At 41.0% G+C, this 16,752-nt stretch overlaps 2 protein-coding genes and 1 long non-coding RNA gene across 3 annotated transcripts; 1 reads left to right on the top strand and 2 right to left on the bottom strand.

Annotated features, from left to right (window-relative positions):
• Window positions 1–387: 387 nt before the first annotated feature.
• Window positions 388–4,749, bottom strand: LOC103471209 (uncharacterized). The gene is made up of 2 exons (XR_534607.2): window positions 4,617–4,749; window positions 388–726 (listed from the first exon to the last, which is right to left on the bottom strand). It is a non-coding gene; the product is annotated as an uncharacterized LOC103471209 (long non-coding RNA).
• On the top strand, window positions 4,643–9,679 carry fgf1a (fibroblast growth factor 1a). Its single transcript, XM_008420057.3, has 3 exons — window positions 4,643–4,814; window positions 8,251–8,354; window positions 8,438–9,679. Exons 1-3 carry the CDS (start codon window positions 4,643–4,645, stop codon window positions 8,636–8,638), a joined length of 477 nt encoding a protein of 158 aa, XP_008418279.1. The 3' UTR covers window positions 8,639–9,679.
• Window positions 9,680–10,025: 346 nt separating this feature from the next.
• Window positions 10,026–16,559, bottom strand: ndfip1 (Nedd4 family interacting protein 1). The gene is made up of 8 exons (XM_008420055.3): window positions 16,355–16,559; window positions 14,844–14,937; window positions 13,334–13,473; window positions 13,160–13,247; window positions 12,432–12,556; window positions 12,274–12,340; window positions 12,041–12,149; window positions 10,026–11,319 (listed from the first exon to the last, which is right to left on the bottom strand). Exons 1-7 carry the CDS (start codon window positions 16,388–16,390, stop codon window positions 12,043–12,045), a joined length of 657 nt encoding a protein of 218 aa, XP_008418277.1. The 5' UTR covers window positions 16,391–16,559; the 3' UTR covers window positions 10,026–11,319; window positions 12,041–12,042.
• Between the last annotated feature and the right edge of the window lie 193 nt (window positions 16,560–16,752).

Raw genomic sequence — 16,752 nt, forward strand, 5'->3', positions numbered from 1 at the left:
CCCCACCTCACCCCCTTTTTTTTTTTTTTTTTTTTGGTAACAGCACTTGTTCATCCAATAAATTTTTTTTTTCTCCATCTGACACCTGGTTTATTTACTGTTGAGATGCCCTGAAAATGAACCTCGCCAAGATGCAAAGCAGAAGCACTTTAAAGGCGCCCACACCTGATGAGGGAGAGCCAGTGAGAATCACGTCCCGTTTTTTAAATACGTAAACTAGCAGCTGATTGGCGGAATACTCGGCATAATGTTTTACCAAACGTCTTTGATTAAAGAAAGTATCCTTTCTTGCCGTGTGAACCACAGAATTTAGCTTTCAGACTGAAATTAAGCAGCGGGTTATTGCGAAGTGGAAGGAAAACAATTCATGAATTTCCAACAAAAATGTGAAAAGTTTGGCATTCCTGTGTTTATTAAACCTCTTTTAAATAAAAAATAATAATAAAGAACAGCAAATATATTTGTCCAACTGATCCCGTTTTATGTAATTTAATCTCTCAAAATATAAGTGACCATGCGCGACATCCCTGCTGTGAAATGTGGTGGCAGCATCATGCTCTGGGGAGGTCACAGTTCGTGGGAAGTCGATGGTGGAGCTGTAAGACCTGGACTGGGGAGGAGATTCCCCCCATTCCAGCTGGACAGGAGCCCCGTACTGCCAGAGATATGATCCACACAGGCTTAGATCCAAGTTTTTCTCCACTGTCAGAATGGCCCAGTCAAAGTCTAGATAAAAACACAATTGAGAGTCTGTGGTTAAGACATGAAAACTGACGTTCAAACACCGCTCTCCGTCAAATCGGTGAGCTTGAGCTGCTTGAGCAAAACATCTTATTTGGAGGTATCAGAGTGAAGGGGTTGAACAATCATTAAACCCTGGTTTTTATTCCATTTTAGCCTTTCGGTGGTCTGTCGCATACAGTCATGATAAAACGCACTTCAGTGGCAGAACGAAGAAACATTTAGGTTGTGAAACTTGGAAAAAAAAATATCTGAAACCAGATTTGATTGTTATTTGACTCATAGAGGCCCATAACAATCAGGCCTGGCGATTTAATGCGAGGAGGAAATTAGTTGTCATTTCATGCAATTTTGATTCCTTTTGTTTCTTAATTTATTCTATTCTTCTAGTTTTTCAGTCTCTTGTGATCGAATTCCACCTGTATTACTTTTTAGAGTCCTTTGAAAAGACTGTTGCTTTAGTCCTGGAAACGTACGACTGATAAACGTGTTTTGTAATCATCAATTTTATTTAAATAGCACACTCAGCAGCTAACCACAACAAACATAATTGTGAAAATAAAGAATAAACCTTACACCGAAGTGGCAAAATGATGAGAAGTAATGAAAGAAACCAATGTCCTTTGAAACTCACTGATTCTGATGAAAACGTCTGGATTAAACAACTATAATATGCAACTGGCATATTTTGCATCCAGCCAACAGAATAATATGAAACTGTGTCTTTTACTGCTGTAGAACGTTATATCGAAATAAAACTGGAGCATTAAAATAAAATGCAACATGTTTACACAGGTGCTACAGTTATGAACCATTTTAGGGAGTTGTAATCCACCTGCGTGAAGCTGACACCCCACCCACGTCAAAAAATCCAGCAAATAGTCTGAATGGTTAGTGCTCCGTTTGTGCAGGTTTGTGCCGTTAAAATTTTCGTTTGTGCAGTTTTGGTTTCTGAGATATTAAACATTATTTTTTAGGTCATCTAGAGTTCACCATCCCCCCATATCGCTCCAAAACAAACCAAAGTGGGCTAGTTCGTTAGTGCTCCCTTTGTGCAGGTTTGTGCAGTTAAAATTTTCGTTTGTGCAGTTTTGGTTTCTGAGATATTAAAAGTTATAATTTTGGCCGATGACGTCATCATCCCCCCATATGCTCCAAAACAAACCAAAGTGGGCTAGTTCGTTAGTGCTCTGTTTGTGCAGGTTTGTGCCGTTAAAATTTTCGTTTGTGCAGTTTTGGTTTCTGAGATATTAAACATTATTTTTTAGGTCATCTAGAGTTCACCATCACCCCATATGCTCCAAAACAAACCAAAGTGGGCTAGTTCGTTAGTGCTCCGTTTGTGCAGGTTTGTGCCGTTAAAATTTTCGTTTGTGCAGCTTTCGTCTTTGAGATATTAAAAGTTATAATTTTGGCCGATGACGTCACCATCCCCCCATATCGCTCCAAAACAAACCAAAGTGTGGGCTACTTCTTGTAATTCTTCAGATTCTCAGCTGTTGTACAATGTGTACATTTTGTTTGAACTTCAATAAAGACTTAGAACAAGAAAAAATGTGTCTCATTTCAAGAAATGTTTTAAGATAGCAATGTTTTTTCACGAACGTAGCGCACAATAATTGAATCCTGCTAATAAAGGACATGCAGCCTGACCCTAACGTAATGTGTATAACCTGTTCAACTGTGCTTTGATTTCGGAGGTGGTCTGAAGAATTATATTCACATTGTTGATGTACTGTCTGCTGATTATGCAGCAAACGTGTAAAAAAATTACATGAGCCTATAAAGGCCAATTTGCTAGTTGCTTGAGCAAAGATTTTGCCGAGTAAAACGGAAATGTGTCATTATTTCAAAGTTCATCCAAGTAATGTACTTAATATTTAGTAAATATAGTTTCAATGCAACGACTTTCATTTCATCCAATTTCTTAAATTAAATGTGTATGGGCTTCAAGGAGACATGTTTTGCGAACTTTGACATAGTTCTCACACAACTGGGATTGGCTCCACCCACACTGTAGTGAGCCTCCTGCCCTCCCCCCCCCTCCCATCTTGTTTTGCAGAGCAAGTGTAATTTCAACCTCTCGTTAATATTCTAGCGGTCTCAAATCGTTTTGAATAAGTCATTTTTGGAATTTTTTCAACCCCGATTTTGATTTTTTAACAAGGTAAAATCAAATTAATGCTCAACTAGCAAATTGGCCTTTATAGGCTCATGTAATTTTTTTACACGTTTGCTGCATAATCAGCAGACAGTACATCAACAATGTGAATATAATTCTTCAGACCACCTCCGAAATCAAAGCACAGTTGAACAGGTTATACACATTACGTTAGGGTCAGGCTGCATGTCCTTTATTAGCAGGATTCAATTATTGTGCGCTACGTTCGTGAAAAAACATTGCTATCTTAAAACATTTCTTGAAATGAGACACATTTTTTCTTGTTCTAAGTCTTTATTGAAGTTCAAAACAAAATGTACACATTGTACAACAGCTGAGAATCTGAAGAATTACAAGAAGTAGCCCACACTTTGGTTTGTTTTGGAGCGATATGGGGGATGGTGACGTCATCGGCCAAATTATAACTTTTAATATCTCAAAGACGAAAGCTGCACAAACGAAAATTTTAACGGCACAAACCTGCACAAACAGAGCACTAACGAATTAGCCCACTTTGGTTTGTTTTGGAGCATATGGGGGGATGGTGAACTCTAGATGACCTAAAAAATAATGTTTAATATCTCAGAAACCAAAACTGCACAAACGAAATTTTAACGGCACAACCTGCACAAACAGTGCACTAACGTACTAGCCCATTTTGTTTTTTTTTGGAGGATATGGGGGGATGATGACGTCATCGGCCAAAATTATAACTTTTAATATCTCAAAGACGAAAACTGCACAAACGAAAATTTAACGGCACAAACCTGCACAAACAGAGCACTAACGAATTAGCCCACTTTGGTTTGTTTTGGAGCATATGGGGGATGGTGACGTCATCGGCCAAAATTATAACTTTTAATATCTCAAAGATGAAAGCTGCACAAACGAAAATTTTAACGGCACAAACCTGCACAACGGAGCACTAACGAACTAGCCCACTTTGGTTTGTTTTGGAGCATATGGGGGATGGTGAACTCTAGATGACCTAAAAATAATGTTTAATATCTCAGAAACCAAAACTGCACAAACGAAAATTTTAACGGCACAAACCTGCACAAACAGAGCACTAACGAACTAGCCCACTTTGGTTTGTTTTGGAGCGATATGGGGGATGATGACGTCATCGGCCAAAATTATAACTTTTAATATCTCAGAAACCAAAACTGCACAAACGAAAATTTTAACTGCACAAACCTGCACAAACGTAGCACTAACGAACTAGCCCACTTTGGTTTGTTTTGGAGCGATATGGGGGGATGGTGACGTCATCGGCCAAAATTATAACTTTTAATATCTCAGAAACCAAAACTGCACAAACGAAAATTTTAACTGCACAAACCTGCACAAACGGAGCACTAACGAACTAGCCCACTTTGGTTTGTTTTGGAGCGATATGGGGGGATGGTGAACTCTAGATGACCTAAAAAATAATGTTTAATATCTCAGAAACCAAAACTGCACAAACGAAAATTTTAACGGCACAAACCTGCACAAAGGGAGCACTAACCATTCAGACTATTTGCTGGATTTTTTGACGTGGGTGGGGTGTCAGCTTCACGCAGGTTTTTAACCTCAGTTGATTCATGACGGAAGGTGCAGGTTGAGGCAGGAATCGGGGGCGCGCCTCGCTCGTTCTCGACGACACCAACAGTAGACCACCGCAGGGCACAGACCATCCCCCAAACCCCCCCACCCCCCACCTGTGACCCACCTGCTGAGCCCCGCTGTCCCCTGAGGATGATGGCGGATGAAGACGCGGTCGCGGCCGAAGAGCGAGCTTTTGACGGCGGCCCCACGCTGCGCGACTACCGGCGGCCGACGCGGCTGTACTGCATGAACGGCGGATACCACCTCCAGATCCTGGCCGATGGGACGGTGCGGGGCGAGCGGGATGAGCGGGACGATCACAGTGAGTGAGGCCGCCGCCGCAGCACACTGCGCATTTCCCATCCAGGTCAGGCCTGCAAACATGATGCCTTCGTTTCCTCCGGTGGCGCATCAAACTGCAGCACCGGCCCACGAACCAGTGAAGCTCGGAAATGATTGTGATCTTCTCTAAAGTCACAAGCACACAGCTTGAGGGAGGTCTGGCGGTTTTGTTCAGAGGTGGGTGCAGTACCCCAAACATGTGTACTCAAGTAAGAGTAGCGTTACTTCAACATGGTTTTACTCAAGTAACAGTGAAAAGGAGCGAGGAATTTTATGAACTTACTCGGGTAAGAGTAAAAAAAAAAAAAGAAAAAAAAAGAAAAGTATTTGGTGATTCAAGTAGTAAATCGTCAAAAGAGTAATCTTTTAATATTTCAAAATTACGTCATCAGACAATGTTATGTAAACAATGTCGGTATTTTAAAGACCAAACATGAAAGTAATTCATATAATTGCAAAAAAAAAAAAAAAAAAAAAAAATTCTAAATCAAATTCTTTCAGTATAAAATTTTAACAGAAGCTTCAGGTGTGTGTCTATGACTGGTGAATTCTTGGTTAAAACTAAGCTTCGTTCAGTGAAGTTACTCTCAGTGGGATGAGTAGCCAGACATTTTACTCTAGTAATGAAAGTACTCAAAAAGTTAAAAAGTACAGCTTAGTGAAAATACTGCTAAAAGTCGTCTTTTCCCCAAAAACCTGACTCATGTAAAGGCAACAGAGTAAATGTAAGAAGTTACCATCCTAGTCCACTTTCGACCATTTTTCTGCAAAGAGACGCTGGAAAAACATTCATGTGTTGATTAGAAAGACTTAGAAAATACTCAGTGACAACCCATTTGTAACTCCGTCGTAGAAAAGGATTATGTTTTTTAAAATGTGCCGTAAGGTTCTTAAGACCTTTGGAAGAGGAACAGTCCCACAGCATCATATAACCTCCACCATGCTTAACAGAGGACGAGTCACTTTTTCATCCATTGTTTCACAACAGACCCATGTGGAGAGTTTCTCTGCGTTTAGGAAGCTCCACAAGTTCGTTGCTGATGGCTGAACATAAAATGTTTTGGGGGTTTTATTGTTTTGTTTTTCTGGGATCACTCCCATATAATCAGTTGGCGAGTAGCTACTATAGTTTCTAAAGGCTGTTATGGAAACTTTGTGATACCATTGTGCTACTTTGTGCTGCTGATCTCACAGATTTTCTAACCAACCTGCTCACTGTCCCCAGAGGTTAGATAAATATGGGACCTCACCAAAGAAAATGGTTAAAAGAAATGTTTTGCATTGCTGTTGTACCCAATAAATCATAGCTTTACTCATTGATCACATGCTCTGATCATTAAGAGAAAAAAAATAAGACCTAAAATAAAGGATAGCTTCACATTTATCTATAAATAGGTTCTTTGAGGTACCAGTAATTGTGCTGAGGGAGTTTTAGTTTAAGATTGTTCTTTTTTTTATGTTGTCACTGAATAAATGCACTCAAATTACATCTACTGCAAAGAGACATTTGAAAGTATAATGTGTCTCTCTCATTTATTGAGGAGGGAACCTGATCTGCCTCTTTACAGTAGTTGCTTTATCTGAAGTTCACAAGTGAAACTGAAAAAAAAAGAAAAAAAAAGAAGAAATGTTTCAAATGACAGAAGGAATGCTGTGTAATGTGAGGTGCACTGCCTGGCAAAAGAGCTCAGAGCTCTTAAACTTCACATTTTGTTACATTTCAACCTCAGATGTTACTGGATTTTTTTTTTGTAAGTTTTACTTTATGGAGCAGACTGACAGACAGTGCTGCGTCATGGAGAACTGGAAGGAAAGTGGTGTGTGGTTTTGAATTTTCTTTTTCAAATAAAAATCTAATAATCAGGGCCTGACAAGGAGACTTTTGTGGATGCAGGGCAGGACCAAAAAAACAGCGAGAGAAGTTCTAACCATCTCTTCCACCGACCGTATTTGGGGGGATGATTATACTCTCCGCTTCAAGGTCTCTCTCTGACCAGCTTTCGAACTGTACATCCAGACAGATTTAAAGGGGAGTGGCAAAAGCAAACGAGGTGGATTAGCAGCGCTCGACGACGACTGATTGAACCATCCGAGGAATATGTTGCCGTTGAATATCAACTCTGCTTCTCAGAAAATGAGCTGTAAGCAAGTTGTGGCAGTCGGTCCTTCCAACTTTCTTTTTGGGATGAATAAAACTGAACTGGCCTAAATCCCAAACACCAGGTCTGGAAATCAGGCACTGCTCACCTCCTCCTTTAGCTGCAATCATCCCCCATAGTGAAGCAAGCATGATGTGATGCGGCAGCATGATGTTGCAGAGACGGGGCGGGGCGGTGGGTAGATGAGAGGAACAGGCAAGAACAAAAAAACCCCCGACACATCCAAACATTTATTCAAGAAGACCTGAGATGGTAAATTAATACCAAAAAATGCTTTAATTATGCAAGTATCATTCTGTGGGAGTTTTCTTATTTTCTAAATTAAAACCTTTCCTCAGGGCTGCACAGTGGCGCAGTTGGTAGAGCTGTTGCCTTGCAGCAAGAAGGTTCTGGGTTCGATTCCCAGTCTGGGGTCTTTTTGCATGGAGTTTGCATGTTCTCCCTGTGCATGCGTGGGTTTTCTCCGGGTACTCCGGTTTCCTCCCACAGTCCAAAAACATGACTGTCAGGTTAATTGGCCTCTCCAAATTGCCCCTAGGTGTGAGTGTGTGTGTGTGCATGGTTGTGTGTCCTGTGTGTCTCTGTGTTGCCCTGCGACAGACTGGCGACCTGTCCAGGGTGTACCCCGCCTCTCGCCCGAAATGTTGGCTGGAGATGGGCACCAGCACCCCTCCCGACCCCACTGAGGGAAAAAGGGTGCAAGAAAATGGATGGAAAACCTTTCCTCTTTCTCAACATGGGGTGTTGTGCGTAAGGCTTGAGGGGAGAGAACTCTTAATTTGTTTTCGGAGTTTTGGAGGCTGTGACGCGACGTGGAGAAAGTGAAGCGCTCGCTGTGAATTGCTCCCAGCTGCGAGCGTGAAGATGTCTGCATGGATCTGATCTGCAGGAAACGTTTCCCTGTTGTCAAACCAACACAAACAAACAGGAATCAACATGCGTTTCCTTTTCTCAGAGTATGTCCACATTTATTTATTTTTTTTCTCATCAAAAGCACATCGAGGCCAGCTGAAAATGAAAACACTCTCCTAAATGCTTACATAAATACGATTAACTGATCACATCCGTCTCTGAAGCTCTACGGTGGGGATCAAAGGTTAAATCTGACAGATACGTTATTTATTTGGCTTATAAAATAGCAGCAGCAGCAGCAGCAGCTTCCTGGATGAAACCAGCTGCAGCAGAGCTCCTGTAGATTCGAGAGCCTCTGTAAAAGGTTTGCATCTAGTCTGATTTCTCACCCGTCTTTCCCGTCAGCTGTGCTAAAGCTCGTAGCCGTGGGCAGAGGCGTCGTCGTCATCCTGGGAAAGGCGGCAGAGCGATACCTGGCCATGAGCGCAGAAGGCCGTCTGTACGGCTCGGTGAGTGTCCAACAGCTACTTCTAACGTTCTGGAGATCCATTCAGCTTCACGCGTCGTTCCTTCAACCTTCCGTCTCCGTCAGTCCACAGTAACCGACGAGTGCCGCTTCCTGGAGAACCTGGAGGAGAACCACTACAACACGTACAAGTCTCAGAAATACCAGGACAGCAGCTGGTACGTCGGCCTCAAGAAGAACGGCAGGACTAAGCTGGGCCCAAGAACCCACATCGGACAGAAGGCCATCTTCTTCATCCCAAGACAGCTGGAGGATTCCTGGGATTAGTGAGCCTCTCTAGTGACGGGATGTGAGGAATGTTGAGCTCTGATGCATGAGTAGTTTACCTCTAGAGTTGTATCCTTCCTGTCAACTAACACGTCTGCGCAGCCTTTACTTAGCAGCTATTTAACTCAGCTAACTGAAACACAATCCTGATTTCTCCAGACTTTGAATATCAGATAAGACAGATTATAAGTGGACTTTTAAGAAGTGTTTTATTTGATGGCCTAGTATGCTCAGAGGGAAGACTGCTGACTTGGCAATTATCCAGCAGAAAGTCTTAGACTCCCTCCACAAGGGCATAAACTACAAAGCATTATTCCAAATAAAGCTAACTGTTCCTAGTTGTATCGAAACATTTTGGTGGAAAGTTGAGTGGAAGCAAAAAGTGTGGGAGAAAAAAAAACAGGAATAACCAAAGCCATTAGAAGGGATAACCACTTCCTTTTAATAATGTCTCACATCTTATGTGAGGCGCTGACTCACATAAGATGTGAGTCAGCGCCTCAAGAGCCACCAGATCAGAGTCATGAACGACGACCGCATCAGTCCTTAGCACCGCAACGCATTAAAGGTCTGCTGTAGTTGTTGCATCAACCAGACCACTCAGGGCTTCTGGCTCTGCTCTGCATCTCCAAACATGGAGAAGCAGGATTCAGCTTCTATGCACCACTAATCTAGAACAAACTTCCCGAAACTTGTAAAACAGACGAGTTTCTTTGAATCTAGACTCTGTTCAGAGTTCCTTTTTTCACCATAATAAATGAAACACTAACCAACATTTTTGATGTTTAATGACGACACTTGGAAAAATGGAATGTTTCAATTGTTGATTTTTGTGTTTTTATGATGTAAAGCACTTTGAACTTGCCTTATTGCTGAAATGTGCTATTCAAATAAAATTTGATTCATTCTGTTCAGCAACTTCTGAAGCAGAGAATGCTCTTCTGTGATATTTTGATTTGCATTACATGCAAGCTGATAATCAGAGCAAACAGAAACTAATACTTGAATTTTATCCATGTGCAATAAATCTAATGAAATGAATCACCTTTTGAGTAATAGTGTGGTTCTTAAGAGATGTGCCTGTATGTGGACAGGAAGAACCAGAGAAACTTTATCACTAACCAGGTTCCTGCTGAGTTTCTCTTAACTTCCCCTGTGAATTTATGAGCAAGAACCAGAACTCTTGACGTTTACAGGTATATAAAACTATTCTTGTAAATTCAAAATGTTATAGGTTCAGTGATTTAGTGACACTTAAGTTTCTGCTGATAAAAAAAAGACTCTATAGAGCTTCACGTCTTTCTTGACTTGAAGCTTTATACTTTGAGAAAAGTTGTATAAATGGGTGAAAATTAGGAAAAAAAATAAAAACAGACGACCCAGAGGACCCATTGAAAGTGACATTTATTTAACACTACATGATTTCTGTACAGTTACATAACATGACCCCAAAGTTTAGCTCTACATCACATAGAAACAAGCATAACTGGGCTGTAATCAAAGCCATGGCAGAAGTATGAAGTTAATGATTCAAACTGTTTCAGTGTGGTCTGGGAATAACATCGTCTGGGTTTTACTGCTAACACTTCTATAAGTGCAGCTGAAAAGCAACGTTCTTGATTTAATTGATACCAACTTCTAACGCAGTGTGAAGAAAATTGAAAGGAAAAAAAAAAACACATCTGTCAATTAAATCTTAAAGCAAAAATCCCACCTGGAGGAGGAACTTCAGCTATTTTTGTGCTCATTATTGTGATGCAGCTGTTCAAACTTGATCATTAACAGCTGAAATCCAGACAGCTTTTTTAAATCTCTGAGCTTTTCCTCCAGCAGAGATTCTCCCTGACTCACAGCGGAGTCATCTGCAGGTCAGACTGCAGCATTTAAATGAGACCTTCTCAGACAAACACCAAAATTCAGCAGCGCCACTGCAGCAGCTCAGAGATTTAGACGCTAGTCTGGGTGAGACGAAAACAAGAGGCTGGATTTCTTTTCAAGAGCATCTCAGTAAGTTGAATTCTTCTTCCAGGTTTGGATCGTTTCACCTGCTTTCACCCGCAGTAATTATTAAACGAAACCTCTTGACAAACAGAGGTCGATCTGGTATGTTTGGATTGCAAATTACAAGCAGGCTCTCTTGTTTATCTCTCACTGAAAACGTCTGGAAATGTGAAGACATCGGCCGCCCCCTAGCGGTTGAAGAAGGAACAGCACCGCTTAAAGCCAATAGCTGATTGAAATGCAAACGTCTAACTGGATATTAGACCGATGAAGTGAATGTTACAGAGTGTGCTGCATGCTGTGGTCAAACTACAGTGCTGCGCGAATTAGAAAACCCGTTGGCCAACATGAGCCCGGCTCTAATTAATAACCTGGCGGCAGATGCATGCTCTTATGCTACCATCAAATCATATAAGGCAAAATACTCTTACATTACAACAGATGTAAATAGCACTTAACATTAGCCACTAATGAATAGCTAAAGGGACTATTACTGCTTACCATGTTCCATTAATGAAATGTCTAAACAAAAGAAAAACACATGTTTTATATATTTCCTGAATATGTTACCATCTTGAGGTTGTCTTCGTCTAGAACTCGTCTGGCTGATTTCCGGTCAAGTCTCTCTTCGTGCGACTCTCGAACGTCGTTTTGCTTCGTCTCCTCTCGCCGCCTTCCATCTGCTCGACGTGAAGAGAGGAAAAGGCCCGGCAAAGATCAAATTATCCGTTTCTGCACCAGATGTTGAGTTGCAGACGTGGCCGCATTTAGTTTGGCCAACACATTTATTGGCTACTCTGGTGAATGTGTAAAAGAAAACAACCTTAAAAAAATAAAAATAAAAAAAAAATAAAAAAGGGGAAGAAGGTCGTCACAGTAAAGGAATTTCACACTGAAACATCTCACCTTTGATTTGACTTTGGAAAGTGAAGTGGGGGGAAAACAAATGTGTAATAAATCCTGAGATGCGTTTTGGGGGAGATGTAGAGTTTAACTCTACTGGGACTTTATCTAGAACCGTTTGGTTTAATCCGTCGACATCTTCGCACGCCAAAACGTGACGACTAAAAATGGTTTTTAAACCGGTCTCTTAGGAGGATCCACACAGAAAAAGATAAAGTCAGCCTCAGTCTAACAACATAAATACTGGAGAAAAGCTGGACTATGGACGCTAATCCATTGAGTACAAGAGTGTAAAAACTACAAATAGACGGACTGATAAGAATCGTGGCACCAATGATTTTATAGAGAAGAAAATAACAGAAACTTTCAGTATTTAAAATGATGTTCCTGTCATAAAAAAATATTTATTTTATGGGTTTTTTAACACATTTACCAGGTGTGCCTGTAACTCTAGCAACCAGAGTAAACGATCATCTCAGCTAAGCTAAATGCACTCGCCTCTAATAGATGAAAAGCACTCTTGTTCTGGGCAGGTTGGCGTAAGTGGGATCAACCAGTTTGCGCACTCTGGAGTAGTTAACGAAGCCTCTGATGAACAGCATGAAACCTGAAATCCATAAATGATGACATGACAGACAATCTCAGATGTACAATCATAAAAGAAGCAAATAAAGTTTGTTTTAGCTAGAATAAAATGACTTTTACGAATACACAAAACGCCTCTCACTCACCCAGAGCCAGGAACACCCACCACAACCAGTACTGTCCGTCGAAGTATCCCGGGAAATAAGTGGAAAACTGCAGGAACAGAAAGAGATGCGGTGTAAAGGAGCTGCAAGCGTGATGCGCCCTGAACGGTAGGAGCGTAGAGACGGAAACGCGCTCTCACCCTGACGATGAGAACCCATTTGATGAGGGACAGGCCGAAGCCGGAAATGGCTCCGTATCGACCGGCCGCAGACGTGGTCAAACAGAACGACAGAAAGAAGCCGATCCAGTTGAAGAGGAATGCCACTGGCGACAGAAAAATGTTCCAAATGACGTCAAGCGGGAGAAACGTTTGTCCACATGTTTGAATACAGAAAGGAACGAACGAGGAACGGGGAACGTCATACGGTGTAGCAGTGAAAACAAACAGAGAAAAAAAAAAAAGGCAATTAAATTTGATAACTGACCAAATCTGGAATGATGCACACTCGCTAATCAAAATAAATAAATAATTAGCTCTGAGTGATTGATTGTAAGGTTCCTACTTCATGTGGTTGGAGGTTTAGCATGTTGAACTTGGTAACAATTATACAAAATACTGTGAAAACATATTTGCTCTCTTGCAGATTTTTCTAGTCAAACCAATTTTAACACATAACATAAATAAATACAACATGCTCACTTCAAATAAAGATTTCATTCATTAAGCAAAGGCATCTATCCACCCAAAAAAAAAAAAAAAAAGTAAAAATCAGAGAAACTTCACAAAGCTCAAAACACAAAGACTCAAACTGTTCTGCTGCATCTCGGCCTGAAGATCTCTGATCTAGACGTACAACGCCTCCTCTCACTCTCTCTCTCTACACCGGTTTACCAGCAAACACTTCAAAGATCTAGACCGCGTCTTACTGAAGAAAGTGAGCATGAAGATGCCGTCGTTTCCTATCCGCAGCTGGTCGGCGTCTTCGAAGTCATCTCTGGCCACAAAGTCGTCTTCCTGCAACGACAGCGGGACATGCGTTCCAGTGACTCCCTGCTTACTTCTGCTGCCTCCCGACACGGCAGAGAGAGGAGGAGACGTACCGAGACCCTTCCGGTGACCAGGGGCACGGCGGCCTCGGCCTTGCTTCGCTCGGCCTCGTCGTAGGAGGGTAAAGTGGTGGCGACGTTGTACGACGGAGGGTTGGGAAATCTCCCTCCATCTTCCTTGTATTCAAAGAAAGCTGCGGATGGAACGCGTGAAGAGGGCTTTTTGATCAGCGTGAAGCTTACAGGAAGAGAAAAAAAATTATGACTTTGCAAGTTTTTTTTTTTGCTTTCTGCAATTTCTGCCTGTTATGATGGATGTTAGTCGATCCTCCCATTCTGCCTCCCATTTTTAGACCAGCTGTGCGCTCTGTGCTAGTTGTCTTGTTTTTACGTACTTCAGACGGATGTAGAAGCAGAAATTAGAAATTACTAATCCTTCAGTGTTAAACTGCTACACGTACAATCAGAGGCTGGTGAGAAAAGACTGTACATTTTCAATAAGTACCAGGCAAATTAATCTTGTATCTTGAATCTCTTGCAGAAAATAAGCATGAGGGGAACTTTGAGACGTAAATGCAGGCATATCAGCGCTCACATCCTGAAAGTTTTGGAACATTATGTCTTGGATAGGACGTTAATTTGACAAGATTTAAGGTCATGGTGGAGATACTTTCAAACCAGCGGTTAAATGATTGTGAAAGCTCAGACCTGAGGTGCCACGCACTGCGTACACCAACAGTCTCGATGGCAATTTTAAATGATTTAAATATAAATCTGCTTTCGGGGACAAACGAAAGCCAAGAACTACTGATTATTACCGCGCTGTGGTTAAGGACCGGCTGCTGACACGTGCAGAAGACATCTTCTTTCGCTTCCCTCTAAAAACGAAAGCAGCAGCTGAGAATTCGAAACCCTGACCTGGGTGGGATGAGTTACAGCAGGAAGCACGGCATTAGCGGCAGACATGTCCATTACAGCTCGCGCTCTCCCCCCCATAAAAGCCAAGACTTTTATCTGGGTCGGCTGGCTCTCATCCAGGAGTGCTCCTTTCAAACACTAACAACTCCAGTTCAGATCAATGAACTCGTCCAGGAAGAGCTCCAGGCTGCGCCCACTTACGCAACACGCGGGTTGACCTACAACCTCTAAAGACGCGAGATTAGAAACATGACACCAGCTCCACTCAGCCTACACCATCCTTAGGTAATACATAATCTACGGCCAAGGAGAACCTTCTCCAGTCATATGCATTTTAATACTAGGACCATAGTAGTAGTATTTACTAACTTTATGGAATTTGTTTTATTTAAACTATTGATTGCTGGTCACAGAACGGCTTCAGTAAAATACTCTTGACTTTCCAGATGTAGTTGGGTTTTATACACTTTGCGAGAGCAACTGCTCTTAGAAAAAGATTCATTTTAAAGATTAACGACGTTTGCTTTTAAAGATAAGCACTTTCACTTTAGACGGCGAGTTGTCATACATTGTTATCAATAGGACTGAGTCAATAAAAAAAAGGGTGTCGCCTGACAGGTGGAGGTGAAGCAGAGACTTTCCTAACCTGCATCGGCTGCAGCAACGCTGCTGTAGGGAGGTGGTGCATCCTGTCCAGAGCTCTCCTGGGAGGACTGGGCGGGCTCCTCCTCATTCACCAGCTGTTGAAATAAAAGCACACAACAACAATACAGCTTTTTGTCTGAACAAAACACACTACGATGCTGGATGAAAAACAATTATGTAGAAATTCTGAAGGAAAGAGAAAAAAAACAAAACATCTTCACTATTGCTGTCTGTAATGTGATATTTAATGTAAATGGGATTGCTTATCTTACTGAACATTGTAGCTATCCAGAGAAGATGTGTTTACTTTAAGCAGCAAAGGACAAATGTTTATTAGTCAGGATCACTTTCTGGTTCCTTCATCTTAAGGAAAATTGCAAAACAAAAAGTAATTTAAACTTGAAACACTTTCTCTTAGTAGAATACCGTTGCCAAAAAACAAATGCACACTCGTAATTATATTTATTTAATATACCAATTAGTGTGGAGCTACAAGGACTGAGAATTTGGTAGCGATATTGTGTGGTGTTTATTGTAATTGTTAAAACTGCAATAGCACAAACTTTCAGCAATGGACTGTATAGTTGTGAATGCAAAGTGCAGGGACTCAACAAACATTTTAAATATTAAGTAAATAAAAGTAATAATCCCAACACTGCTGTTAACTTTAGGTGTTTGCAGATGTCTTCAGGTACAGTTTGATGTCATAATTCAGCCGATTAATGCATGACTCATGTTTTTTTTTTTTTCTCTCTCAATGTTTACCCAACCATAGAAGTCTATTCTATCATAACTATTTACTTACGCACTTACTACATAACATTAGTTTGGTGCTATTGAATGACATACATTATCAATTATTTCAAAAGGATCCGAAAATAAACGTATCAATGTTAATTTATAGAATTTTGAGGGCTCTATCAGATGAAATTACTGGGTTTGTTATTGTTTACATTCTTATATTTTGCATAATATGCAAGTGCTCTCTCCTGGCCTGAAGGCTTAGATCGTTTATGCTTCAGGCCGGCCTATTTTTAAAGCATACACGCAGTACGCAACTCCACAGGATGTCATGTCTTCTTTGCATTAGTTTTTTTTTTTTTAACCAAGATTCACATTGTATTTAGATCTAAAATGATTAATTTCTTAGACTTACAACTTCTACATTTTAGTGATAAGCTTTTATCTTCAGATTAGCTTCATAGTCGCATTTCTATACCACTGTTATGAGGTTTTCCTGAAGTTAACGTTACAATCAGGACTAAACTAGTTTTCAGGCAGCTAACGTTCTAACAGATTAGCTTAAAACAAACATGCTACCTTTATTTGACAGTAACAGTCATATTACCCGAGCCTGACTGGGTGTAGTTTTGTTTAAAACAAGGTTAAATTATTTTTCTACACATGGGGCCTCCGCCCGTAAACAAACGCTCGGTAGCTTGAGCTCCTTGTTTCGCTTACTGACAGCTAGCTGTTAGCAGCGTTTCAGCGAGCCAGCAACCTGTTACCTACCTCCTGATATCTGACGTTGCTGTTTTGTTCTGCCATCGTGGAACAGGGGCTAAATGTTTTTAACGTCCCCCTCCGGTTTCAGACTGTGAAAATTAACCTTGAATAAAACTAATATTGCCGACAGAGAAGCAGAAATATGATATTTCCTTCTACTAGTCGGCCATCTCCTTCCTTCTTTCTCTGAGCCGAGATCGGTTTTGAAGCTGCGTTCAAGGACTGTCGGTAACTGTAGTTCTCCACATATCCCTAAAATACGATTCGTAACAATTATTACAGAAAAAAGCTAAATAGTATTTAAAAGACACACATATATTTTTAAACAAAAAATGCTATAATGTTCTTGCAAGGAAAAACCTAACTCAAGAGCGAACTTGCATTTTGAGCAAATTTAGCAAACT

This window comes from Poecilia reticulata, chromosome 10 (assembly GCF_904066995.2).
Source record: "Poecilia reticulata chromosome 10, P_reticulata-male-v2, whole genome shotgun sequence".
Taxonomy (NCBI): Eukaryota; Metazoa; Chordata; class Actinopteri; order Cyprinodontiformes; family Poeciliidae; genus Poecilia; species Poecilia reticulata.